The sequence below is a fragment of the Rhincodon typus genome, chromosome 4, assembly GCF_021869965.1.
Source record: "Rhincodon typus isolate 14 chromosome 4, sRhiTyp1.1, whole genome shotgun sequence".
NCBI lineage: Eukaryota > Metazoa > Chordata > Chondrichthyes > Orectolobiformes > Rhincodontidae > Rhincodon > Rhincodon typus.
The window spans coordinates 5,873,228-5,901,100 of record NC_063335.1 but is presented as its reverse complement, the minus strand read 5'-3'; the positions used below and the strand labels follow the sequence as shown (position 1 = coordinate 5,901,100).

Here is a 27,873-nt window from a genome sequence, read left to right as displayed (position 1 = left end):
GCTGTGTTCATCCAGCCCTGCACCTTGTTGTCTCTGTGTTTACAATAAAGATGGACAAAGTATTGTTTTACTCTTTCCAGGGAAATTCAGATTGAATACATCCAGTTGGCCAAGACTTACCTGGAGTGTAAAGTGCCAAAACTGTCAATGAAGTGTTTGAGAAATGCAAAGGAGTACAAGTTCTGTGCAGAACTGCTTGAGAAATTAGGAAAGGCATGTGATCATTGCTTCTGTATTCCTTGTTCTTGCTTGATAGTATAGTAATACTTTCTAGACCACCACTTACTTTTCGTACCACCTCTCTTGTCACATTATGGAAAAAACTTTTATATGTAGAACAGTGTTTCAGTTTTCTCAATTGACTGATTATCATAATCAGAGAAAAAGTCTGCTGCAGCATGTTTAACATTAACTTTTCCCACCACAAGAGTACATAGCTGCAATCTTCTTACTATCTATGGAATATACTGCAATATTAAAGCCTCCTCAACAGCAATTTACAAACCAATGATCTCTACCACATAGAAGGATAGATACAAGGAATACTTTATCCCCAAGTTCCTTTCCAAGTTACACATTTCAGGAATAATCAACATGGCTTTTTTCAGGGCAGCAATTTCTAACCAATTGTTTGAATTTTACGAGGAGGTGACTAGGTGTTTGGGTGAGCATAGTGCAGTTGTTACATACATTAGTAATCTAGACATGAATATAGGAACTGTGACCTGAAAGTTTGCAGATGACATGAAAATTGATGGTATGGTAAGGAGGAAAGCCTTAGACCATAGAACAATATAGACGGGCTAGTCAGATGGACTGAACAGTGGCAAATGGAATTTAATTCTGAAAAGTATGCAGTGATGCATTTTTGGGAGGACTAACAAATCAACAGATAACATGCTGGATCCTAGGAAATACAGAGGACCAGAGTGTTCTTGGTCTGCTTGTCCATAGATCCTCGAAGGTAGCAGGACAGGTTGAAAAGGTGGTTAAGAAGTCAAATGGGATGCATGCCCTTATTGATCAAGGTAGTGTATGCAACATTAGGAAGGTTATGATGGAACTGTGTAGGACGTTGGTGGGGCCACAGCAGGAGTACTGTGCACAGTTCTGGTTGTCACATTATAGAAAGGATGTGATTGCACTAGAGAGGATACAGAGGAGAACCAGTAGGATGTTGCCTAGGCTTGAGTGATTCAATGATAAAGAGAGACTCAATGGGCTGGAGATTTTCAGCAGCTAAGGCTAAGGGGATCTGAATGAGCTCATCAACGTTAGGAGGGGCAGAGCTATACCCTGCTCTACCTTTTGGATTCGATGCTTTTCTTTTCATTCCTAATTACATTTTTAGAAAAGTTGTTGTGTAGACATCTTTATATAGAAGCACCCCGTTCTTTACCTACACTGCACTGGAGCCTATTGTACCTCTGAAGCTGGATTGACCTTTGAACTTCAAGAGCCTATCTTCTGCTCTAATTGGACAATTGACCTGGTTTCATTCCATTTAAGGAGGTATCTATGTCTGTGAAATTCCAAGTCAGTAACTTTATAAACCATGCAGGTAGATTCAGAACCTGGGTATGTTTCCAACTTTTGGTTTCTGTGTTTGTCAAACTGTATATTATATGTCTTTTTTTGTGTTAGTCTTATATTCTCATGTTTGCTACCTTTGTTACATGTCTTTCTCTTCTTATTTTCTGCAGACTTTACTTTGGTTCCTTGTTGCCTTTGAGCAATAAGGACAACCAAACTGGAGCTTCTACTACACACTCCACCATTGTATCTACCACTCAGAATCTACTTCTGAGCACAGCAGTGTGGCCACTACCTTGGGCACTGTAGCTACTTTTCTTTCTGAACACATATCAATCATTAGCTGGATGTCTTCTTGCAGAAGATTGAAATGGCTCTGGTGTCTTTGTTGCCTAATTGGCTTTTTACTTGTCCGTATTAAAGATTGCCTGGATTGTAAATAAGTTGTATTAAGACCTGATACATTGAATAAATCTCACAGTATTCTTTTGAAAAATGCAGTTTGCCTGTATAATGTACAGCAGTGGCAGTCATTTGAGTCAGATTTGGGTAAGACAAGCTGAGCAGAGAGGATTGTGCAACAGGTTTAATGGAAAGAATTTAGTCTTTTAGGACAGTGGTAAAATGAGCCTTTAGATGGTTGGTGCTTTCAGAATGATCTGTTGCAAATTACGATTTAATGTGATTGAATTTTATCTCTACCTCTACTATTACTTGTGCGGTGTGGACAGGCCAGTTTTGTTTCCATTATTGAGTACTTCCATGCCCATCAAATCCTAACATGCATCACAAAATAATCAATTTTTTCTAAAATTTGCTGAAATTAGGAGACAGGCAAATTTGTTTGACAACTGCCGAAATTTTTAAAGTGTCATTTATTGTAATTTCTGGGGATTACAATGATTTACCATAACTATAACAGTCTTATCACTTTGTAAAAAATTGTACAGTTTTGAAACACTGGGGGATTAAAAATAAATCACTAATTGTGTAACTCATTTGTCAGCTCAAAAAATAAATATCATTTATTTAAGTATTGCTGATTAAAGAATCATGGTGTTAAAGCTTTTTGTCCTGCATTGATCAAGACAGATGCAAGAATGCCAAATTTCAAAAAGAACAACAAATTATACTGCAAATCAACTCTGTTGAGGGTTAAGCCTCATGGAATGTCCTGCAAAACTATTGTTCACTATGCTTCTGTTTAATCCAAAAAAGTGCCCAGACATGTTCCTTTTTACAACAACAACACTTTGTTCTGAAAGTTCTGAGGAAGGGTCACCGGACCCGAAACGTTAACTCTGTTTTCTCCTTCACAGATGCTGCCAGACCTGCTGAGCTTTTCCAGCAACTTCTGTTTTTGTTCCTGATTTACAGCATCTGCAGTTCTTCTGGTTTTTATGTTCCTTTTTACTATGTTTGAATATGTGTAGCTTCTGGCAAAGATAAGTGAGCCTGACCAAAAATCTTAAATTGGTAGCGTAGTTCTTAGCAAACTTGGGATTATTCAGCAAGTGCTATCAGCTCATAGAATCACATTAAATGTTAGACTTTATTAGGCATGCTAGTTGATTGCAGGCAGTGCTCTGTTGTAAAGTGATGTGCTATTTAATTAGATCCATTGGACCTATGTAGCAGGCTTAGCACTGGTAATGTTCTCTCTCAGACAACAAGGCGCAGAGCTGGATGAACATAGCAGGCGAAGCAGCATCATAGGAGCAGGAAGGCTGACGTTTCGGGCCTAGAGCCTTCTTCAGAAATGGGGGAGGGGAAGGGGGTTCTGAAGTAAATAGGGAGAGAGGGGGAGGTGGATAGAAGATGGATAGAGGAGAAGATAGGTGGAGAGGAAACAAACAGGTCAAGGAGGTGGGGATGGAGCCAGTAAAGGTGAGTGTAGGTGGGGAGGAGATAGGCCTGAAACGTCAGCCTTCCTGCTCCTATGATGTTGCTTGGCCTACTGTGTTCATCCAGCTCTGCACCTTGTTGTCTTGGATTCTCCAGCATCTGCAGTTCCTACTATCTCTGATACAATGTTCTCTCTCCCCCACTTTTGTTTTTACTGGGAAGCTTTTGTGACTGATAATGGGCAATGTATTTCTTGCAACTGATATGTAATATCCCAATTGTATTGTCTATTAGGATTCAGTGGAAGTCTTTTGATACTATTTAGTTCATTTGTTTTAATGCATTTGGATTGATTTGTTTGTTTTCTAGACGGAATTAGATATAGTTGTTAGGGCTTAAGGTTTCAAAAGTTATGGGGTGAAAGTGGAAAGAGGGTTCTGAGTTGGATGATCAGCCATGATCATACTGAATGATAGAGCAGGCTTAAAGTGCTAAATGGCCTAGTCCTCCTACTTTCTATGTTTCTGTGATTTACAGAACTTGACTATGAGAAAGCAGATTTATTTTTATGCACCTTTAATGGCTAAAGCAACCACTGTAGATTTTTATTTTCCAGAAACTCGTCAAAAAGTTTTATTCCACAGCCTCTGATTATTCTTAAAGTTCACATATGCATCTGTCCTTGCTCCTACTCTCCAGCACATCCACTCTCCCCTTATCCAGAACTCAGATTAAGAGTGTCAAAGTAATCCTTCTGAAATGAAATTATATCACATAGTGCATTTTCTGTACAACATAAATTTTGAAGAAAGCATGTTTTACAAGTTCTGCCATTGTTGGATATCCATTGGAGATTAATTCTAATGGGAATACAACATGACCTGAATAAAAATTTCTTGTATTGGGATTCCTTTTACATATTCAAATAAGATTGAATACTTTTCACCAACAATTAAGTTAACTTGTTCTTTGCAGATTTCAGGTCAGCAATAGACATTCTTTCAGGTTTCGCATGACCGATCTCTGCTGTAAGCAGTTCCTGGGACTGTACAATCAGAACTTACATCTACAGCCTTATATCTAATCATAGGAAAATGCTAGCACTATCACCAAAATTGTGAAGGTGGAACTAATTAATGATTAATTGAGATGGTTCCATTCCATCATTGCTTTGCCCAAAGGTAGGTCCTTGCTGCCAGATATAAATCGATACTTTTCATTTATTTGTAATGCACAAATGAGCAGGAAACAGTTACAAAACTGGCAGGAGAGTTGGGAACTTGAAGAAACAGATTTTCCACTACTCCCAATGGAAATATTGCTGAAATAATCTTCGTCCAATCGCTCGATAAGTGACTTAAATAGTGCAAACAGTGACGCATGCTCAAATAATCTCCTCACTAACTTCCAGTTCAAGTTCCTCCAGAAATCCATAGCCTTCGTTCTTTGATGTGGCAGCAATCTGGATCTCCACACAATCACAGTAAAAAACTGCTCCCCCCACCCTTGTATCCTATCTACTTCTGCCACCTTATTCCCGTTTATACAGTATCTTTAGCTAAAAACAACAGCATGTAATAAAGAGCAAGAGAAGTATTGCAAAGTGCTGATACTTCCTTAGTTATCTGCCCTTTTCTATATTTGACAGGCAATGAGTGTGAGATGCTGAGGTCTGAAGCCCCTATGTTTAGTATCTTTAAACATAATTATGTGCACACTCATTTTTACACCAGTATTGCAAAGGATCACAAGATTCCATTCAGAAAGTAAGGAGGCATGGGATTCAAGGAAATTTGGCTGTCTGGATACAAAACTGTCTGCCCAATAGAAGACAGAGGGTGGTAGTAGATGGAAAGCATTCAGCCTGGAGATCGGTGACCAGTGATGTTCCGTAGGGATCTGTTCTGGGACCTCTATTCTTTGTGATCTTTATAAATGACTTGGATGAGGAAGTGGAAGTGTGGGTTAATAAGTTTGCTGATGACACAAAGGTTGTTGGAGTTGTGGACAGCGTGGAGGGCTGTTGTAGGTTGCAACGGGACATTGACAGGATGCAGAGCTGGGCAAAGAAGTGGCAGATGGAATTCAACCCGGAAAAGTGTGAAGTGATTCACTTTGGAAGGTCAAATTTGAATGAGAATACAAGGTTATTTGTAGGATTCTCGGCAGTGTGGAGGAACAGAGGGATCTTGGGGTCCATGTTCATAAATCCCTCAAAGTTGCTCCCCAAGTTGATGGAGTTATAAAGAAGGCATATGGCATGTTGGCTTTCATTGGCAGGGGAATTGAGTTTAAGAGCTGCAAGGTTATGCTGCAGCTCTATAAAACCCTGGTTAGATCACACTCAGAATGTTGAGTTCAGTTCTGGTCACTTCATTATAGGAAAGATGTGGAAGCTTTAGAGAGGGTGCAGAGGAGATTTACCAGGATGCTGCCTGGACTGGAGGGCAGGTCTTATGAGGAAAGGTTGAGGGAGCTAGGGCTTTTTCATTGGAGCGAAGAAGGATGAGAGGTGACTTGACAGAGGTGTACAAGATGATGAGAGGCACAAGTAGAGTGGATAGTCAGAGACTTTTTCCCAGGGTGGAAATGACTATTACGAGAGGGCATAATTTTAAGGTGTTTGGAGGAAGGTATCGGGGAGATGTGAGAGGTGGTTCTTCACACAGAGAGTGATGGGCGTGTGGAATGCGCTGCCGGCAGTGGTAGTGGAGTCAGATACTTTAGAGACTTTTAAGCGACTCTTGGATAGGCACATGGAGGATAGTGAAATGTAGGGTATGCAGGGTAGATTGATCTTAGTAGGATAATAGGTCGGCACAACATCGTGGGCTGAAGGGCTTGTACTGTGCTGTACTGTTCTATGTTCTATGTTCTATGTTCTATCAGTTATATACCCACCTGACATTATCCCACCTAGGTGAATTTCACAAACTTGTATTGGACCACCAAGTGATGGATGATACTAGAAGACTAAGGATATGAAACACAGTCACCATGACACATTACTGAGTTGGGAGGACAAGGGTTCATCACGGAATAATCAGAATTTAGTAATTGAAGGACAAATCTCATTTTAGTTACCCTGGTGTCAGTCCTTTGTTCACTGGCTACAATGGTGGTTAAAACCTATGACCAGAATTATCTTCCCAGCCACAGGTAGTGCAGGGATGTCTTGTCCTGGGTTGCTCAGTAGGTGGCAAAACTCAGTTGTTGCCTCCATTTGTCTGTGAAATCGAATTAGAAAATAGTTCCACTCATGGCACCTGACTACCACCACTGTTATGTCTGTTCTAGCAACTCCAAGCCATATTTCTTGGCAGTAGTCATAGTGTCTTGTCTGTTGTCAGTCTAACTTCATGCAATTTTACTGACATATTTAATATCAACAACAGTCCAACATATAAACTATTGGGCATTTTCAAAGCCAAACTGTGCGTTCTATGGGACTAAAGGAGGTGGCCATGCAATTAGTGGATGTGTTGCTTTTCACCTTTCAAAGTTTTGTGAATTCTGGCCAACTGGTGGGTGGAAGATGCAACCCCACTATTTAAAAAAGGGAAAACAAAGAAATTAGGGAATTACAGGCTGTAGTGAGGAAAATACTGCAGTCAATTATGAAGGATATGATAAGAAGCACTAAGAAAATGCCAGTGGGATTACATAAAGTCAACATAAATTTCATAGAATCCCTCCAGTGTGGAAACAGGCCATTTGGCCCAACAAGTCCACACTGACCCTCTGAAGAGCATCCCACCCAGACTCATTCCCCTACCCTTGCATTTCCCATGTCTAACCCACCTGACCTAAACATCCCTGGGCACTGTAGCATGGCCAATCCACCTAGCCTGCACATCTTTGGACTGTGGGAGGAAACCCACACAGACATGGGGAGAATGTGCAAACTCCACACAGACAGTTGCCTGAGGCTGGAATTGAACCCAGGTCCCTGATGCTGTGAGGCAGCAGTGCTAACCACTGAGCCACCATTCCCTTTATAAAAGGGAAAGGCAAAGCCACTGGAGCTTTTTGAGGATGCAAGTGGTAAACTAGGGTCTGCATTTTTAAGAGTATCAAGCAATGAGTTGATCTCATTGAAACCTACAAAATATTTAAAGGGATTGAATCGATGCAGGTAAGATGTTTCTCCTGGTTGGGGAGTCCAGTACCACTGGGGCACAATCAAAAATAAGGGTGATGCCATTTAGGACAAGGTGATAACATTTTATTTAGCCCAGGTTTATGATCGTTGGAATTCTTGACCCAAGCGCTGAAGAAGCTCAGTAAATGTTAATAGTTGATTACCAATTGGGGGTGTAGTGGTTTATAAGGATAGTGTGGGTAATGGGCAATCAGTGTTCAGTCGACCATGATCATATTAAATAGTGGAGCAAACTCAATGAGCTGAATGGCCTACTCCTGTTCTTAATAGATAAGTGGATGTGGTGTATTTGGACTGTCAGAAAGCTTTTGATAAAGTCCCACCAATGAGATTATTGTGCAAAAGTGAAGCACAACTATGTGTTAGAGGATCCCTTTTAAAAAGTGGTTTGGACCTACCAACTTCAGTGGATCTTGGAGTCATCAGCTAAATACAGATTCTGAAGACCATAAGACTGTAAGATGTAGAGGAAGAATCAGGCCATTTGGCTCATGCAGACTGCTCTACCGCTCGATCCAAGTAGACCAAGGTGGATGAACATGGATCTGCAGGAACTGTGATAGTTAGCAGAGTATATAGAAAATGCTAGTATTTTCTGTTCCACCTATCTTCCTGGATCACACCATGGCGGGGCGGCTGGTGTCTGATGGTCTGAGCTGCCTATGGAGATCAAGCTAATGCAGAAAGCTCATGCCAAATATGTAGCTGAGGCCCCATGAACCTAAGGTTAAAAACAAACACAGACTTAATTTCTACCCCAATGTGTGAACCACCAATGCCATGTCATGTTCGGTAGTTTCTATATGAAATGCAAGTCAATTTCATGCATTTTACCTTCTACAGCAGCAGAATTATCCGTTCCGAAAGTGTGTTCCCACTGTGTTTCTTTTTGGAAAAAGTGTTTGAGGAAACAGCAAAAACGTAGTCTATTTAACAGGAGTATATTCATTGCAAGCAAGCAAAATTCTGTACTGGAAATCTGAAATTAAATCAGAAAATGCTGGAAAGTACACAGAATGTCTGGCAGCATTTGTGGAAAGAACAGGTTGGAGACAAATCAAATTACACATCCTACAGTTTTTACCTGTTTTTTTTTCTCTCTCTGCAGACGCAGGCAGACCTGCTGAGTATTCTTAACATCTTCTGTTCTTATTATCATTGAAATAGGAGATCTGATCTAAAAGAGTAATGACGCAGGCTTCTTAGTTTCAATGCTGTTTGATGTAATCAAAGAGAAGCCTGCCTTTCATTTTCTTCACTGATTGATATGGAGAAATCCTCCTTTCTCCAACAGCAGACTATATTATCCCTTTCAATGTTTATACTGCTCTAATTCATATTGTTTCAGCATGTAGCGTGTTATTGAGTAAACCGATGCTACTTTCACTTTTGTCTGTCCTCTCTCAATGTAGAGCGTGGGTATATCTTAGCCTAGAAATAGACACATAGACATTCAGGTCTGGTATACCATGCAATTAAATCGTGGCTGAATTGATCCTTGACTTCATTTACCCAATTCCTGAACACCACAAGTCTATGTCTTGCAAATACCCCTAGAGCATTGGTGCTGATTCAATTTACCTAACCTATATGTATAGTGAAGCAACCCATGCATACTGCATTCCCTTTGCTTCATGGATTTTAATTTTCTGATTGACACCAGGCCCTACATTATCACGCCCGGCCCACTGGCAGAACACTCAGCAGAAGTACCTTCACCGTGGTATACAGTCAAAAGAGATTTACCCTGGGAGTCTTCAACAATGACTCCAGACCCCACAAGACCTCGTGGCATCAGGTCAAAATGGGCTGCTGAGTACTACCTACCACCAAACCTTCCATCCCCCGTCTGAACCACCAGCATGCGAATTGGTACTCTTCCATGTTGAACACCACTTGGAGGATGCACTCAGGATGACAAGGACACAGAATGTACACTGTTTGGGGGACTTCAGCGTCTATCAGCAAAATTACACTCCAACACAGTCTGAACCCTCATGGTCCAGTACAAACCTCCCTCTACCATGGCCATCAAGTGTGGTTCAATAAAGAGTGCAGGAGGACATGCCACCATCCACACCATCATAGCTTAAAATGAGGTGTTAACCTGGTGAAGCTACAATTTGGGACCACTTGTGTGTCAAACAGCATAAGCAGCAAGTGATAGACAAAGTTAAGTGATTCCAAAACCAATACATCAGTTCAAAGCTCTGCAGTCCTGCCATATCCAGCCATGAATGATGGAGGACGAATATACAACTCACTGTGGGAGGAGCCTCCACCACTACTCACATCTTTTAATGACAGGAGAGTCCACCACTTCAGTGCAAAAGATTAAGGCTGATAAATTTGCAGCAATCTCCAGCCAGAGGCACTGAATGGATGATCCATCCTGGCTTCTTCTGGAGGTCCCCAGCAACACAGATGCCAGTTTTCAGTCAATTTGATTCCCTCCACATATTGAGAAACAGCTGAAGGCACTGGATACTGTAAAAATTTTGGGTCCTGACAATGTTCTTGGAATAATACTGAAGACTCGTGATCCAGATCAACGGTACACCAATGGGGTCACCCATCTCAGGACTCATCACAGGAGCAGTCATGCAAAGACTACAACACACCAGCCTCCCCCACATTCAATTTAAACTGTGGATCCAGTACGTAGGTGGCACATTTGTCATTATTAAACGCAACAAATTGGAAGAGACCCACCACTTCATCAACAGCATATTCACAGGGATTAAATTCGCAAGGGAAGAAGAAAATAACAATCAACTTCCATTTCTGGATTTTAAGATAGAATGACTGACTAACCGGGAGTTCCAAACTTCAGTATACAGAAAAGCAACCCACACTGATCAAATTCTCAACTTCCACAACAACCACCCCAATGTCCACAAACAAAACTGCATTAGAACACTATTTAAACAGGCCACAACACACTGCAACACTCCAGATCTCTGCGGGAAAGAGGAAGAACACTTATACAAAATCCTCACTATCAACAGATATCCCCACAACTTCATCCACAGATGCCTACATAACAGACAACAGGAGGACACAGTACGCCCTAACACACTGGCCATACTGCCCTCTATCAGGAACCTATCAGTACTGACAACGAGACTCCAACGACCACTAGAAATCATGGTGGCCCACAAGCCCACAGCCACGCTACGACAAACACTCACAAGGATCAAAGACCCCATTCCCACAACATGCAGAACCAACTTGGTTTACAAAATACCATGCAACGACTGCCACAAACATTGGACAGACAAGAAGGAAACTAGCCATCAGAATACATGAACATCAACTTGCAGCAAAACGGCACGACAAACTCTCCTTAGTATCGGTACACTCAGACAACGAAGGCCATCAGTTTAACTGGGACAAGGTAACCATAGTAGCCCAAGCCAAACATAGACACGCACGGGAATTCCTAGAGGCATTGTTCTCAACCCATAATGCAATCAACTAACATATAGAATTGGACCACACAAACAAACTCATACAGATCAAAACCGGAAATGACAGTACTCACTGTAACGGACCGGACAGTATAAATTCCAAGTGGAGTAGAATAATATCGCTTCATTGGAGGCTTCACTGATGATCTCACCCAGCATGGTGACGAAACGTCTGAACGAGAACAAGCTAGCTCGGCGAGCAAGTCAACAACCTTGCCATACGCCTAACCAAGCTATTCAAGTACAGCTACAACATTAGCATTTACCTAACAATGGGGAAGATTTCGCAGGTGGGTCCTGTACTCACAAAGCAGGACAAATCCAACCCAGCCGATTACCGTCCCATTAGCAATAAAGTGATGGAAGGTGTCATCAACAGTGCTATCAAGCGGCACTTGCTCAGCAGTAAGCTGCTCTTGCCACCCCATCTGTGTTCCCCAAGGACCACAGCTTCTCACCTTAGTACAGCCTTGGTTCAAAATAGATAAAAGAGATGAACTTCGGTGGGGAGGTGTGAGCAACTGCCCTGGATATCAAGGCAGTATTTGACATAATGTGGAATCAAGGAGCCTGAGCAAATCTGGACTCAGTGGGAATCAAGGGGTTGTCTGTTGACACCTGTCATATAGGGAGATAGTTGTGATTGTTGGAGGTTGGTCATCTCAGTTCCAGGATACTTTTGTAGAAGTTCCTCAGGGTAGTGTGCTTGACCCAACCATCTTCAGCTGCTTCATCAATGAACTTCCCTCCATTATAAGGTCATAAGTGGAGATGTTCACTGTGCAATCATCAATGTTCAGCACCATTCGCGACTCCTCATACTGAAGAATTCCAAATGCAACAAGACAGGACAATATCCAGGTTTAGACTGACAAGCAACTTGTATCAGTCATTGGAGTGCCAGGTAATGACCATTTACATCAACAGAGTGTCTAACTATGGACCCTTGACCTTCAACAGCATTGCCATCACTGAATCTCCTACTAATAACATCCTGGGGGGCTTACGATTAACCAAAAACTGATATGGATAATCCATATAAATATGATCGCTACCAAAGCAGGTTAACATGTAGGAATCATGCCATGAGTAACTGAACACCTGACCCTCTCCAAATCCTGTCCACCATCTGCAAGATGCAAGTCAGGAGTGTGATGGAATAGTCTCCATTTGCCTGGAGGAGTGTGGCTCCAAGAACACTCAAAAAGCTTACCACTATGTAAGACAAAGCAGTGCACTTGATTGGCATGATATTCACAACAATGCACTCCTTTCACCACCAATGCTCATTAGAAACTATAAGATTCACTGCAACAAATCACCAAGGCATGTTGGATAGCACCTCATAAACCAATGATCACTACCGTCTAGAAGGATAAGGGCAGCAAATACATGGCAACCCCTACCACCTGCAAGTTACCCCCCAAGGCGCTGACCATCCTTTCTTGGAAATATATCACCATTTCTTCAGTGTCACTGGGTCAGAATACTAGAACTCTCTCCCTAACAATATTGTGGGTGTACCTACATCAAACAGATTACAGGATTTCAAGAAAGTAGCACAGCACCACTTTCTCAACGGCAACTATGGCTGGGCCAGTATTTATAGCATCCCACAAAGCCCACATCCCATGAATGAATAAACAAAAGAAATACTATGCTTGATTGTAGTGTGATGATGCTGTGCACAGAAATGCATACAAGTTAATGACCACCTTAAAAAGTTCACACATGTTACACTAGTTCCCTAGTAGTCAGATAACCAACTGCTGGTACACATGAACAAAAACAGAGTTGCTGGAAAAGCTCAGATAACAAGGTGTAGAGCTGGACGAGCACAGCAGGCCAAGCAGCATCAGAGGAGCAGGAAGGCTGACGTTTCAGGCCTAGACCCTTCTTCGGAAATGCTCTCAGAACAGTTCTGAGGAAGAGTCACCGGAACCGAAATGTTAACTCTGTTTTCTCCTCCACAGATGCTGCCAGACCTGCTGAGCTTTTCCAGCAACTTTGTTTTTGTTCCGGATTTGCAGCATCCGCAGTTCTTTTGGTTTTTGCTGGTACACATGAACCATTTTCATTGAATGACCAGGTACCTAAAGTCTGCATCCCTGTTATTTTCATAAGAGCTAGGGCCTAAGCAGTCAATTACCAGCTGTCTTTAGGATTTACTGTGAAATGTTGAGTGTAGACTGATAGATCTCACTGTTTATGCTATTCTGTGCCAATTTCAGGGCTGCTTCCTTGGCAGCTATTGTTTTGAATATTTAATTTGCGGTTCCTGCTTTATAGAAAATCATTTTTAGCTTTAACAATTAAAGTTCACATTGTAAAATATTGGAATCAATTACACTTAAACATTTGGGGCCGTGTTGACTAAACAGGTTAATGGAAATAAAGGCAAAATCATAAAGTAGCAGTGGAGAAACTAAACCTTCTGCATTGTTGCAAAATTTCTGATCGGATTGAAAGGCTTAATTATAATTTAAGATTCAGAACTGCTTATTAAGTTAACTAGTAATGCACAATATGTCATGGTGACTGTTGGCTCCAGACCCTCAATGGTTTATTTACTAATTGCATTTGATGACAAATGGGTCAATGAGAACACTAAAAAAAACCAACATCTAAACTCTCTCCTGTCTAGACCTTTAGCACAGTGCAAAGGAATAATTCAGTCTTACGTAAGTCTCTTGCATATTGTGCACTCGTGCTGGACAGTTGTGATCACTGGAGCTTTTCTGATTTTAAATTTTGTAAACAGCTGGTTTTAACATGGCAAACTACATTATTAAATCTTCTGTCTTCCAGAGAAACAAGCCTTGTTTGATGACCTAAGCAGTGAGCACCAGAAAGATAACCTGCGGGCAACATATCCACCCATAACACGGGGTACTTTTGAACACTCCCTGTCTGGTGCAACCAGTTGCAATAGGATCATTCATAAAAGGAGCTGCTGTCATGATGTCCACTCTGAGACCAGCCCTGCAAAGCCGAGAATCATGACGGTAATAAAAGCAAGTGGCCAATCTCATAAGAAGGTGACCATTCTTTTGAACAGACACTGTACACAGACATTTGAGCAACTCGTAAGTGATATAGCAGAAGCTATGGGACATCTCCATGGCAAGAGTGAATGTGTGAAAAAGCTGTACACTTTGAAAGGGAAAGAAGTGAGAAGTATTTCAGACTTCTACAGAGGAGATGATGTGTTTATTGCTGCTGGGAGGGAGCGGATAACTGTAAGTGATATAAAGAGAGTATTAAGAGAACTCTATCCTAAGAATCCATATGCCTGGAGTTTGATCCAGCAACACTGGTGTAATTCTGAGACACCTCCTCACAGAGACAATGAGCTGAGATTCAAAAATGCTGAGTTTGAGCATGCTGAGGTTGCCCAATCCGATAGACAAACTGCCAAAAAGATGGAAGATGTCCGAGCCAGAGTGGGACAACAAGAAAGAGAGAGAGCTCGGAAATGGGAACAGGAGATATGGGCAAGAGAATGCAGAGAGCTGGATGAGATAGCAAGGCAGCAGAATAATGATAGAAGTTTTGAAAGGGACAAAGAAGAAATGGAGAAGTACCAAATCAACAAAAAGGAGAAGAAGCATAAAAACAAAGAGAAGAATAGAGGAATAGAGAAGGGTATAGAGACATATGAAAGAGGATGTAAAAGAACGGAAGAAATGAAGCTGTTGCAGATAGGAAGAACTGAATGGGAAGAAGATAGAATTGAAGGCACCAGTAAACAAAAAATGTCTTATGAGTTTAAGGAAATAGAAAGGAGAGAGGTAGCAAGAAACAGAAGTAAATGGAAAGAAGATAAATGTGATACAGAAGGAGAACAGCCATTAAAGAATATAAGGAGGGAACAGAAGAAAATTAAAGAAGAAGGACAAACAGATAAATGTGGTAAAGTGAAGCTTGAAAGACGACAAGGGAGAATAGAGGATCACCAATGGAGAACAGAAGATGAACTGCTTAGTCTAAGAGATGAAAGCCGTAAAAATACAAAGCAAGAAGATACAAAAAAATGCTGTTGTGCTCAGGAAACTTCAAGGGATGAGGAAGAACAAATATGGAATAATGAAGAAGTGGAAGAAGGTCAAAAACAACCTGTGAAAGCAATCAGAATAGAACAAGCTTTAATCAAAGAAGACCATAACATTCACTCCAGAGAAACACAATTACTGGTGTCAAGATCACAGCAATCACAACCTCAAAGAGAAATTGAGCACTATTATGAAATTGGTAGAACTATTGGAGATGGTAACTTTGCTTCAGTAAAAGAATGTCGGCTTAAGAATACAGAATATGAATATGCAGTGAAGATCATTGATAAATCTAAGTTAAAAGGAAAAGAGGTTATGATTGAAAATGAAATTACAATTGTAAAGAGCCTGTCTCATCCTCATATTGTAAGGTTCATTGAAGAGTTCGAGACAAAGGGTGAAATATACCTTATTATGGAATACATTCATGGAGGAGACCTATTTGATGCAATTGCAGATAGTGTTAAGTTTACAGAAAGCAATGCTGCCCTTATGATGGACAACCTTTGTGATGCATTAGCATACATCCACAAAAAGAACATTGTACATCGTGATTTGAAACCAGAAAATCTTCTTGTAAGTACTGACAAGTATTTTTTACACTACAGAATGCATCTATTCATAACATTGCATTCTTCCTCATTTATCCATCACTAATGGATTCCACAGTGTTAAATCCACTATTTCTTTCATCCCAATATTAATGGTTGTGTCCCGAGCAGTTTAAATCTTAGAATCTTGATCCTCTTTACCTCTCTCCTCCTTTGAGATATTACTTACTAGTTGGTTACCTGCTCTAATAACTTATGTGACTTGATTTATTTTATCTGAGAGCACCTTGGGATGTTGAAGGCACTATATATGTCACACATTGTGGTTTGGAGAAAATTGTGATTTTGCCCACATTGTATTTTGAATATCATTATAATATCAACCATTGCTATTTTTGCTCTTTAAATATAATTCATCCTCATGTTATCCAACTTTAAATTGCCCTTTCTACTTACTTATTTGCTGTAGATGTCTTGGAAATTTAGCAGAGACGTCTGAGCATGCATTAGAAGGCACCCATCTGGTTATGTAATAAACAAGGAGCAAAGTTATAATGAGGTTTCACAATATGTCAGAAGATTTTCAGATTATGAATTAACAAGCTCACCCTTTTGAAATCTTGGGGTAAACTTTTGTGTTGGGTGTATATTGGAAGCTCAAACACAGATCCAATTTATCCTCTGTTTAGATTTCCATCTATTGAAATTAATGCATGATGAATATGAGGATATCTTCTTCAAACCTTGATGAGGCTAAAGAATGGGGACCTATAAAATTCATGTTTTATTTCAAAAGTGAGGAAATCAATTTAAACCTGTGAGCCATGAATCAGCAAGTGATTTGTAAAAGTTGTCTTTGTGGCTTGAATGAATCTTTGGTTTAGTGTGTACTGTGTTTATCAGTAATTGAGTTAACAATTTTATTCAATACATTTAAAGTTTTTCATTATTATGATAAAACTTACTTTTAGATGTTATCACAAGTAAAAGGATCCTTACCCTAGTTCTTCTATTAATTGGACTGATAGTTGTTGGTGAAATATAGCTTTTCTCATTCAGGAACTGTTAAGGCACCTCCTTCTGCCCCAGAAACTGGATTAGGATTTTTTTTATTCATTCAAATATTGTGGATGTCACTGGCTGGCCAGCAGTTTTGCCCATCCCTGGTTACCCTTGATCATTTTCTTTCGGTTTAGTTTCCCAATCATGTACATTTTCTCAGGACACTAATTGAGTGGTCATTGAATTCCACCCATTGTTGGAATTCTTAACACTTCACGATCAAAGAGCCAAAGGGGAATCATTTTAACTTTTAATGAAAGAAAAAGCTATTGTTGAGCAACCAGTCCAATAGGCTCGAATTTACACTGTTTCCAAGTGTCAATATTTTAAAAGAACCCATTTTCCAGTAGTTGAGAGCCTGGTTTCTCCAATCCACAGATGAAGCAGCACGATTCTTTGATACTTGACATTCATTACCTTCAACACAAATATGACCCTCTTACTTAAACACAATTTGCACAAAAAGCTTCTTTGTGGATCACTAGAACAGATGAGTGGCTCTACCTTGACAAAGAACAATCTCTGACAACTCGGAGTAGAAATTTTTATTTTAGGCTAGATTAGAATCATCATACTCATGGAAAACAGCTCTCCAGATGAAAGCAGTGTGCCACCTTATCCACTTGAAGGTTTTTGGCCCAGTAAAGCTCTCATAACCTGTCCATCCTTCAGTGAACCTGCTAAAAGTAGATTTGCACAAAGAAAGCTCCATAAAGACCAGAGCAGTCATCTTGGACCAAAAACAAAGTTGCTGGAAAAGCTCAGCAGGTCCAGCAGCATCTGTGAAGAGAAATCCGAGTTAATATTTTGGGTCCGGTGACCCTTCCGGTGATAATAGCTGGGAAAAAATTGCAAAAATAAAAAGGGAAAGGGGTGGGCTAGGGAGTAAACGATAGGATAGAGCCCAAAGAGACAGAGAAGAGCAGTTGGATCGACAAAGGAGTTGATAACGATCAGACTGGGAGGGTGCATAGTTGTTAATGGGGACTGTTAGTGACTAACAACAGGTAGAACATAGGGCATAGAACAGTACAGCACAGTGCAGGCCCTTCAGCCCACGATGTTGTGCTGACCTATTATCCTACTAAGATCAATCTACCCTGCATACCCTACATTTTACTATCCTCCATGCGCCTATCCAAGAGTCGTTTAAAAGTATCTAAATATCTGACTCCACTACCACTGCCGGCAGTGCTTTCACACGCCCACCACTCTCTGTGTGAAGAACCTACCTCTAACATCTCCCCTATACCTTCCTTCAATCACCTTAAAATTATGCCCACTCGTAATAGTCATTTCCGCCCTGGGAAAATGTCTCTGACTATCCAAATATAAACCAAAAGAACTGCTGAGGAAGGGTCACCAGACCCGAAACGTTAACTCTGTTTTCTCCTTCACAGATGCTGCCAGAACTGCTGAGCTTTTCCAGAAACTTTGTTTTTGTCTCTGACTATCCACTTTATCTCTGCGTCTCATCATCTTATAAACCTCTATCAAGTCACCTCTCATCCTTCTTCGCTCCAATGAAAAAAGCCCTAGCTCCCTCAACCTTTCCTCATAAGACCTGCCCTCCAGTCCAGGCAGCATCCTGGTAAATCTCCTTTGCACCCTCTCCAAAGCTTCCACATCTTTCCTATAATGAGGTGACCAGAACTGAACACAATATTCCAAGTGTGGTCTAACCAGAGTTTTATAGAGCTGCAGCATAACCTCATGGCTCTTAAACTTAGTGTGTGATGGCAGACTATGTAATAATAAGGCTTGGTGTGTGTGGTAGGGGGCTAGGACATGGGAAAGTTTAGGCCCTAAAATGATTGAACTCGATATTGAGTCCGAAGGGCTGCAGAGTCCCCAAGCAGAAAATGAGGTGTTGTTTTCCAGCTTTTCGTTAAGCTTCACTTGAACACTGCAGCAAGCCTGAGACAGAGATGTTGGCCAGTGTGTTAAAGTGGCAGGCAACAGGTCGTTCAGGGTCTTTTGTGTGAGCAGAACGTAGATGTTCTTCAAAGCAGTCAACCAGTCACCTTGGATTCAATTTGTACGTCTTTAAAAAAGTCAAAAGCTCCTCGGATAATGATGAGTGAAATTTTATCCCTGGCTGCATATTGAGGACCTTCTTGTGAATCTGCTGGCCAGACTAATTGTTTGCTAAGGTCTCCTTCGCAATTAATATAAGATGGTTAGAAGAGAATATAGAAAATCCTCAAGGTATGTGATTAATGTTTCTAAAAGGTGGATTACACCTACACAGCACGAATCATTTACTTGGACAGGATTTTGTTAATGGCCTCTTCAAAATTCCTTTGAAGTCTGCAGCACAGCAGACCAGGGGATCAGCTATCCATTTTCAGACCCCGCCAAAAGACATTGGTTGAAAACTGGGTAAAAGCACAGGGTTCAATGTGGCAAAATTTTGATGATGATGCCTATACTGCCAACTAGTCACGAAATGCTGATTACCCAAATATGCAAATAACCTTACTCCCCCAATAGAATTGCCACCAGTTTACAAATTGTCACCGGTTTCCAGATTCTCTATGTAAAGGTTTATGGCAGATCCAGGAAGTGATAGTAAGAGCCCTAGGTCCCTCAATAAATATAGAAATCCTCCTCTCTTTGCTCATCACAGTTGATTTTCAGGGCAGAATTTTCTGCTGTCTCACTGATGGTGAGCTTGGGCGGAGGAACTGGTACTTAATTAGATATGACGGTGGCATACCTGAAACCAGTTTGCTGCTTCTGCTTGAATCTCCTGCACTGCTACTGATTGATGCCCTTAAGTGTAAAGGAATGACATTTGGAAGTGGGATCACCCCACATTACCTGCCAGTGGCATGAGTCGCTGTGCGATCCAGAGGATCCAGTGTATGCTTTTCTAGGAACATCAATGACCTCCTCAGTGATGTGGCTGAGAACAAGACTTGGAGGCCTCTGATTAGCGGGCAGCTGTCAGTAGGTGAGAATTCATCACCCAGAATCTTGATTCCAGGGAAGCCTTGCTGTTGGCTTTCCCACTTGGCTTGTGGTTTGGTGGGTTTTCCCCAAATAAAGGCAGCATAGGTTTCTTGCTCACTATCAGAGACCCCTGATGGTTCAACAAGATTCCAACCTTAATGTCAAATGGCATGCTGCCTTGTGTGCATCCAGGCCAGAAACCACTTTCGGTCATTTGGAGACACACTGGAGGTGGTAGCCGAAATTCAAACAGTCTGGAAGTTTGTAGGAGAAGGAAGGATGTAATACTATGTGAGGCAATGAAGAATAATCATCTCAGTAAACTGGATTGGAGAGATAATAGAATGAAATTATTTTCGTTAATCCAATTTTAGGTTTTACGGAATTGGAGTTACTGTGTCAATCAGAACATGATTGCTGTAGTTATGCCACTTAATTAGGGTATTGCAGGTGTATCTATCTAATCCATTGACCATTATCTCGTCTTGATTCTGTGATCTTGGTCACATTTCCTGAAGGTCATTTCTATAAAGCTGGGGAAATGATGGTGGAGAGTAATGTTGCTGGATGAGCATTCCAGAGGCATGGGCCAATGTTGTGGGGACAAAGGTTCAAATCCTATCACATCAGCTTGTGAAATTCCAATTCAATTAATAAAATCTGGAAATGAAATGTAGTTTCAGTAATGATGACCATGAAACTATCATCAATTGTCATATAACTGAAGGGTCTAGGCCCGAAACGTCAGCCTCTCTGCTCCTATGATGCTGCTTGGCCTGCTGTGTTCATCCAGCCCTGCACCTTGTTGTCATATAACGATAACTGGTTCACTAAGGAAAGTAACATATCATCCTTACTCATTCTGGTAAAGGTAATTCCAGACCCACAGCAATGTGACTGACTCTTGTGAATCCCCTGAAATGACCTAGTAAACCACTGACTATAAGGGCAATTAGGGATGTGCACCAAATGCTGGCTATGTCCGTGATATGCACATCCCTTGAAAAAGTAAAATAAAAGTTCACCTGCCACTACGGGAAGGTTTCCAGATTGAGATGGAAGACATTCCATGACTAAAAATGGTACACATATACTGACTGAAAATAACTTGCCATGTTTTATTTAATATTCCCATTGCCTTTTAAGACTAAATCCAGCAAATCTGCTTTAAAATGGTTGTGCCACAGCTGCATGTTTCCCTCCTTATTTCAACCCTGGAGGCTTCTCGAGTTTAACTTGACAATATTCTCCAGGAGTTGATTTGACCCTGGCTGTTGAGGATAAAGTTTACATTCCCAGTGAGGCATTGTGTAGCATGAGTTGGATGGATTGAGTAGATTCACTACAGGAGCCAGCACAAACATGATGGCCAAATGAAGCCCTTCATTACATTATGCATATGATTATCTGTACTTTGATATGATTCTGAGATTCACAGCAGTGAACCGCACACCTAGATTCCTTCTCCTGTTATGTAAAGTTTTGCTACTCCATAAAATGTAAACTTATCAGGTTTTATTGACGATGTTGTGGCAATTTGTGAATAAAAGTGCTCGGAGACTAATTGGTGCATTGAAGCTTTCACTTGTAGGCTGCAGTTCACATCCATCCAGCTTCGACAAATGTAACAAAAATTTCTGCTTACTAGTAGCTTTCAACGCTCTATGTGAAATGAGGTTAGGTAGCCTCAACTCCAATCCTAATGTGAATAGCCACAATATAACAGGCCCTATAGTTTTCACACAAAATCAACAATCCCTCTTGTACTGGCCCAGGATAACTGGTGTAGGAAATAGACGAATCTCACTGGAACAACAATTGTGATTTGTTAGTGCAATGTGGAGGGGGTTAAACACTGTACCCAGGTACACTCCATGATAAGCATTTACTTGATGCTGCTTGGTATTCCATTCCCTAACATCAACAAACTTTACATTGAACAGCATAACATTTTCTATAATTATCTGTGGGCATGAACTGTTTCATTTTAATTCTTTCACACATTTGATTTCCAACTGTAGGTTCAACATAAAGCTGATGGAAGCCCAACGTTAAAACTAGCCGACTTTGGCCTCGCTCTGAAAGTGACCAGCCCCATATTTACTGTATGTGGGACACCGACATATGTAGCTCCTGAAATCCTCTCTGAGAAAGGTATTAAAGACAATAGGAAAATATATCCTTATAGTAAGAATTAAATATTATAATCTTGTTTCCTGTTTAGTCCTGTTAGTCATTATTTCCATCATTGCACAGAGTGTTGCGGGATATTTACTTGCTGTGCAGCATATTTTGTTATTTGTATTCCACCTTGATAATGCTTCTTCTGTTGTCTGGATTGTATTTGATTTTAGTCCTGTATCTATGTACTGTTCTGTATTATCTATCAATCTCTATCATGCAACAGAATGCATTCATCTCTTACGGTTGATAACGGAGTACCATTATGAGCCACTTAAACAGAGACCTTGGATCCTGCATGCAGACTGTACCCTTCAATAAATGCGCAAAGTTTGGAATGACCATAGGCTGCCTGATTTACAAAACCAATTCTTTCAGCCCACTGTGTATAATGGAGTTGAAGGTGGATTTTTTACTTCCTATTTTAATAATTTTTGGAGAGAATTTTTTAATAATTATTCATCGCTCAGACCTCCTGCACCGAAGTACTGTGGTAAACATCATCACGTAGCCACCGGCCTGCTCCAGGTAGAGTACAGGCACGGTACTCAGCCAACCTGTGGGCCAAGTGATTTTTTTCTGTCAACTCATTCATATAAAAAGTGATAATTCATTAGGCTTAAATATGGATTGATTTTAACCCTACCAGGCACATAAATAGTTATAATCTAATTTATAACTTAGCCTTCAGTGTCTGACCCAGTTTACATTGTTGCTAACTTTTACTAACTCTTCTGGGGAGGTGGGCAAGATGCCAGCCACAGTACGTAGAACCTTCTTTTAAACTAAGCACATCGGAGCCCAGTGATATTGCAGTTTTAACTCCAATCTGAGTAGAGAGTGGCTACAACTTTGCTGCTAGATGCAGGCTCTTCAGAAGAATATGAGGTTCTGCCAGGACCACCCAGATTCATACTTCATTATAGCTCCTATCCACGTGTAGACAAAGCTGAATTCAAAGATGAAGCGAGGGCCACTGGCTTTGACATCAAGGCAGAATTTGACCCTGCGGTATCAAGGTGTAAAATTGAAATTAATGGGAGTCATAGGGAAAACTCAGCACTGGCTGGAGACCTGCATGGCACAAAAAAAGAAGAGATAACAAGGTGTAGAGCTGGATAAACACAGCAGGCCAGGCAGCATCAGAGGAACAGGAAAGCTGACATTTCGGGTCTAGACCCTTCTAGAAGAAGAAGGTGTGGTTTTTGGATGTCAATCGTCTCTGCTCCATCATGTTGCTGCAGGATTTCCTTAGGGTAGTGATCTAGACCCAAACATCTACAACTGTTATTGGATGTTCTGCCCCATTGCCAACTCCGTAAATAATGTAGCAGCCTGTGCTCATATGCAGCAAGATCAGGATAATATTTAGGTTTGAGTAACATTCACTCCACACAAGTGCCAGAGAATAACTATATCCAACAAAAGAGAATATAACTATTGCCCCTTGGCTTGCATTGGAATTACAATTTCTAAATCCCTCACAATCAAATTCTCAGGGTTATACTCAACCAGGAACTGAACTGCACCAGCTATATAAATATGGTGGCTACAAAAGCAAGTCAGAGGCTTGAAATTCAGTGGTGGGTAACTCTCTATCCTAACACCCCAATAAATGTGCATCATATACAAGGTAGGAAAACTATCTGCCATATCATGAATAATTAAGCATCATACAACAGATGCCATGTTCCTTCTCTTATAGGTTGTTTGTAATGGATTTAGTTTAAAATGCACAGTCGTATTTAGTGCACCATGTTGCATTATTCTTGACAGTTCAAATCACAAATTTTCCAAATGTTAACAATTCCTTTTGGTATTGACATGAGAAAAAAGTGTGCTTGACCCCAGTTTAGGAGAATCAACAACTGAAAATTGGGTAATTTATTTATTTGTGACAGAATAGATTTTAGTGTTTCCATATTCCCACTATCTGGTGTCATTTAGCATTACCTTCAATGAGAAGAAATGGTGGTCAGCAAGCTTAAGGTGTTTCTGTGCAGACGCCATTGGAGAAAATACTTGCAAATGAAAAATACCTCTTCCAGAACTCCTTGCCTCCTGATTGGAGATCAGATGTTGTGCCATCTAGTAATTTTCCAGATTTTAATATATCAAGAGTACTCCATGGTAATGTTGAAGTTCAAATTTCTCACCACCTCTCCTGTCATCCCCCAAATGAGTCAAAATTATAAACAAGTTCCCGTATAAAACTGCAATGACAAACCAGTACAAATTGGCATTAATCCCTTAGACAAGTGGCATTCTAACATTCACATGTCTATTGTAGTCATATTTCCCTTACTTAGAAATCATAGAATCCCTACAGTGTGGAAACAGGCCCTTCGGCCCAACAAGTACATACTGACACATCCACCTATAACCCACCTAATCTCCACATCCCTGAATACTACAGACAATTCTTAGCATGGCCAATCCACCTAGCCTGCACATTTTTGGACTGTGGGAGGAAACTGGAGCACCCAGAGGAAACCCACATAGACACAGGGAGAATGTGCAAACTCCACACAGACAGTCACCCGAGAGTGGAATTGAACCCAGGTCCCTGGCGCTGTGAGGCAGCAGTGCTAACCACTGAACCACCGTACCACCCTAATCTTTATCCTGCATACTGAATATGCCCTGATTCAACTTGTTTCAGCATATGCAGTGCTTATATATAGGAATGTAGCAACAGGAGCTCGCCATTCAATCCTGTACTGCCTGAACTGATATTCAATTAGACCATGGCTGAAGTGCCTCAACTTCATTTGATCAGTATCCCTTGATACCCTGCAATACAAATACCTAGAATGTCTAGTCTTGAAAGTTTCAATTGATCCAGCAGCTACAGTATTTTGGGAGAGAATTCTAGCTTTCCAGTACCCACTGCATGTAATAGACCTTTCTGATTCCACTGCTAAATTGCTTAGTTTAAGCTCTAATTTCATACTGTGTTTTTCAAGAATCCTCCAGCAGAGGGAAATTTTTTTTTTTATGTATCGACAGTGTCAAACCTCTCTTAAAGATCTCAATTAGAATTGCTGTCAACATTTTAAATTCAAGGGAAACCAGCCAACTTTATGCATTTTAGCTGCATGATTCAACCCTTTAAATGTTGTGCTGGTCAATCTATGTTATACCTCCTCTAAGGTCTGAGGAAGGGTCACCAGGCCTGAAACATTAACTCTGATTTTTTCTTCACAGATGCTGCCAGACCTGCTGAGCTTTTCCAGCAATTTCTGTCTTTTTTTGTCTCCTGTAAGGTCAGCCTATTCTCTCTGAGGTGCTATGCACAGACCAAACACATTAGTGCAGCCGAGATATGACTAAGCCCCTGTACAATGGAAGTATTCCTATTCTGCTTTGTAATTCATTATTTTTGATTAATACCATTTTGTGCTTGTACATAGATGTTCAGTGAAATGTTGACCTTTCAACAAAACATGCGTCTAACCATTAGTTTGGCCTTGTATTACAGCTTTATTCAGGCTATAATTTTATGTTACAGATGTCATTTTGGGGCATTAAGTTAAATTTGCCTTCCTTGTATTTAATTTCATACAGTTACTATTGCAACATATAAAAGACAAACTCTTCCATTCAACCTGCTCCTTTTGTGGTGCTAAGTTCAATAGAACACTGATATGACCCTCAGCTACAGTTAGTATCTGTGTATCTATTGAAGGAATTTCACAATCTCTTTAACATTTGGTTACATTCTTTTCATAGGCTATGGGTTGGAAGTGGATATGTGGGCCACTGGTGTAATCCTGTATATCCTGTTGTGTGGCTTTCCTCCATTTCGTAGTCTGGAGCGAGACCAAGAGGAGTTATTTGAAATGATCCAACTTGGAGAATATGAATTCCTTTCTCCGTACTGGGACAGTATTTCTGATGGTGAGATTCATTTTATGCTGCGATTAGTTAGTTAAATCAGCAGAGAGGAAATGAATTTGGGGGATTTTGTAGGGTCTACAAGAAGGGGAAATGTGACAGTGGGACAACTTAATTAGGTGGGAAATGGAATTTTGCTCCCTGACAGTGGGTTCATACTTAGAGATTATCTCCAGTGGTATGTTTTTGATGGGTAGAGCCTCACACCTGTGGTGGTTTCTTACTTTTAATACGCTTGCAATGGAGACTTACTAACATTTTCTGTAATTATGTATTATCCTTCTGATCAAGTCAGTGATGCACAAGAATCTGGTGGTGCCTGGTACATGTTCATCTAAAGGTCCATCCACCAGTTGGCTTTATGCAGATGTGTTAGCAATTTCCTTGTGTAACTCGATAGCATAAGGGAGGGTGCCAGGGAGTTGGCAGCTTGCATTGGAGATCCAGAACCAACAAAGTTCAATCAGTGATGGGGGGCTGAGGAAGTCCTGATACATGCACAGTTGATGTGGTTGCCAGGAATGTTTAAATTTTCAGTGGGGTGATTTGCATTATTATCACATGCTCCACATAGGCATCTGTCCTCTTCAGGAGCCAGCAACTGGAGAAGTTACTTTCCAAAACTATCTCCTTGTTAGCTTTGTCTCTGTGCCAGTGCTTCAGTGGTAGGTGGCATGATTTAGATGATTGTTTTGTGATCTGCTTTGGTCAGGTGCCAAGGATCTTGTGAGCAAGCTTCTGGTGGTGAATCCCAGAAATCGATACACTGCGCAGCAGGTTCTCAAGCATCCTTGGATCTGGTCAACAGCCAAGCGGAACACTCACAACTTACAGCGGGAAGTAAGCATGAACATTGGGCAACATTTCAGGCGCTGTCGTCGACAGGAGGTTCTGAACTCTGCAACATAGAATTCCACCCCGAGGGCTGACTCTGAAATGTCCCATCTTCAAGCAAAAAAAAAGCTACTGGCACTTGACTTTCCAGCATTAATGAAAAATATATTTGGAGTAGCCCAAATAAATAAGTTATACACAGAAAAAGATGAAAAGGTGTCAGTATTGTGATGATGCTGTATTTTTAGATTTTATTTATAACTAACATTGCTAATAGTAGATGGAAGGAAGATCCCAAGGCTGCTCACTGGAACTTTTCAGTCGATCTGAGACAGAGATGAAGTGAAACAGGTCTTTCCCCTCATTTCTACTATGTGTGGCATTGATGGCAGAAAACAGGTATGCCCATCTGTGGGAGGTAGCATTTTAAGAATATTGAAACTAGGGAATTGCAGTCTATATGTTTTTTCAGGGTCTTTACACATTGTATGAAAATGATGGATAAAAGATGACTGGCTATTCCATCAAATCTATCCACATGACCTGCGATGCTTCTGATCCACTAATATCATGTATGAGGAAAACTAATACAATTTTAAAAATCCTTTGTCCAGTTCAGCGCTGAAAATAAATCAGTGCAATAGGAATTTTGCTACACATGGAGAAAAAAAAGAAATTCCAGAAGACCACATGAAACACACAGCCAATCATCCAATCACACACAGACACACACCAATCAGCCACCTTTTTTAAATCAGTGATATCAGCCTCAGTCAGGAATTCATCCATTGACAATTGAAAATGAGGGCTGTTTGGTAGTATTCAGAGTATTGGTCCATGTGGAACCCAAGTGTAAGATGCAATCCCAATACTGTAGTGAATGTGCATGATCTGCCTCATCATGGAGGGTACTGAAATCCTAAGGTACCAGTGTTACACCACTACATCTGCATTAACGCACACCCCCACCCAGTGCCCCCACCCAATCTCACCATGGTATTTTTTTGTTCTAAAACGCCCCTCAGTCTGCCTCCCCAGGAGACGCCATTCTTATGCTCGCAATAGGCTGTGGTCTTGGGGCATTTCTGTGGAAGGGACATATTCTGACTGATGGGTCTATTAAATTCTAGCAAAACCATTTGATGTAGAATGTTTTAACTTGCCAAAATCTGTACTTTTAAGTTAAGTGGTGGTATTTGTTTATATTAATGTCTAAACTGTTAAAGGGTTTTGTATATAAGTGTGCTGTATTGTAGCACTAACTAATATGCACACAAACAAGTTGTATATTTTGGGAGTGTTGATTAAGTTGTTGTCGGAGCTTATTTCAC

At 40.7% G+C, this 27,873-nt stretch overlaps 1 protein-coding gene across 1 annotated transcript in view; it reads left to right on the top strand.

Annotated features, from left to right (window-relative positions):
• LOC109933306 (serine/threonine-protein kinase DCLK3-like) overlaps positions 1 to 26,617 on the top strand; it is a 41,401-nt gene extending 14,784 nt beyond the window's left edge. The window contains exons 2-5 of the mRNA XM_020532280.2: positions 13,819 to 15,638; positions 21,652 to 21,784; positions 25,544 to 25,711; positions 26,421 to 26,617. Coding sequence (XP_020387869.1) covers positions 13,819 to 15,638; positions 21,652 to 21,784; positions 25,544 to 25,711; positions 26,421 to 26,617 — 2,318 coding nt within the window. The remainder of the gene's footprint in view (positions 1 to 13,818; positions 15,639 to 21,651; positions 21,785 to 25,543; positions 25,712 to 26,420) is intronic.
• Positions 26,618 to 27,873: the final 1,256 nt, after the last annotated feature.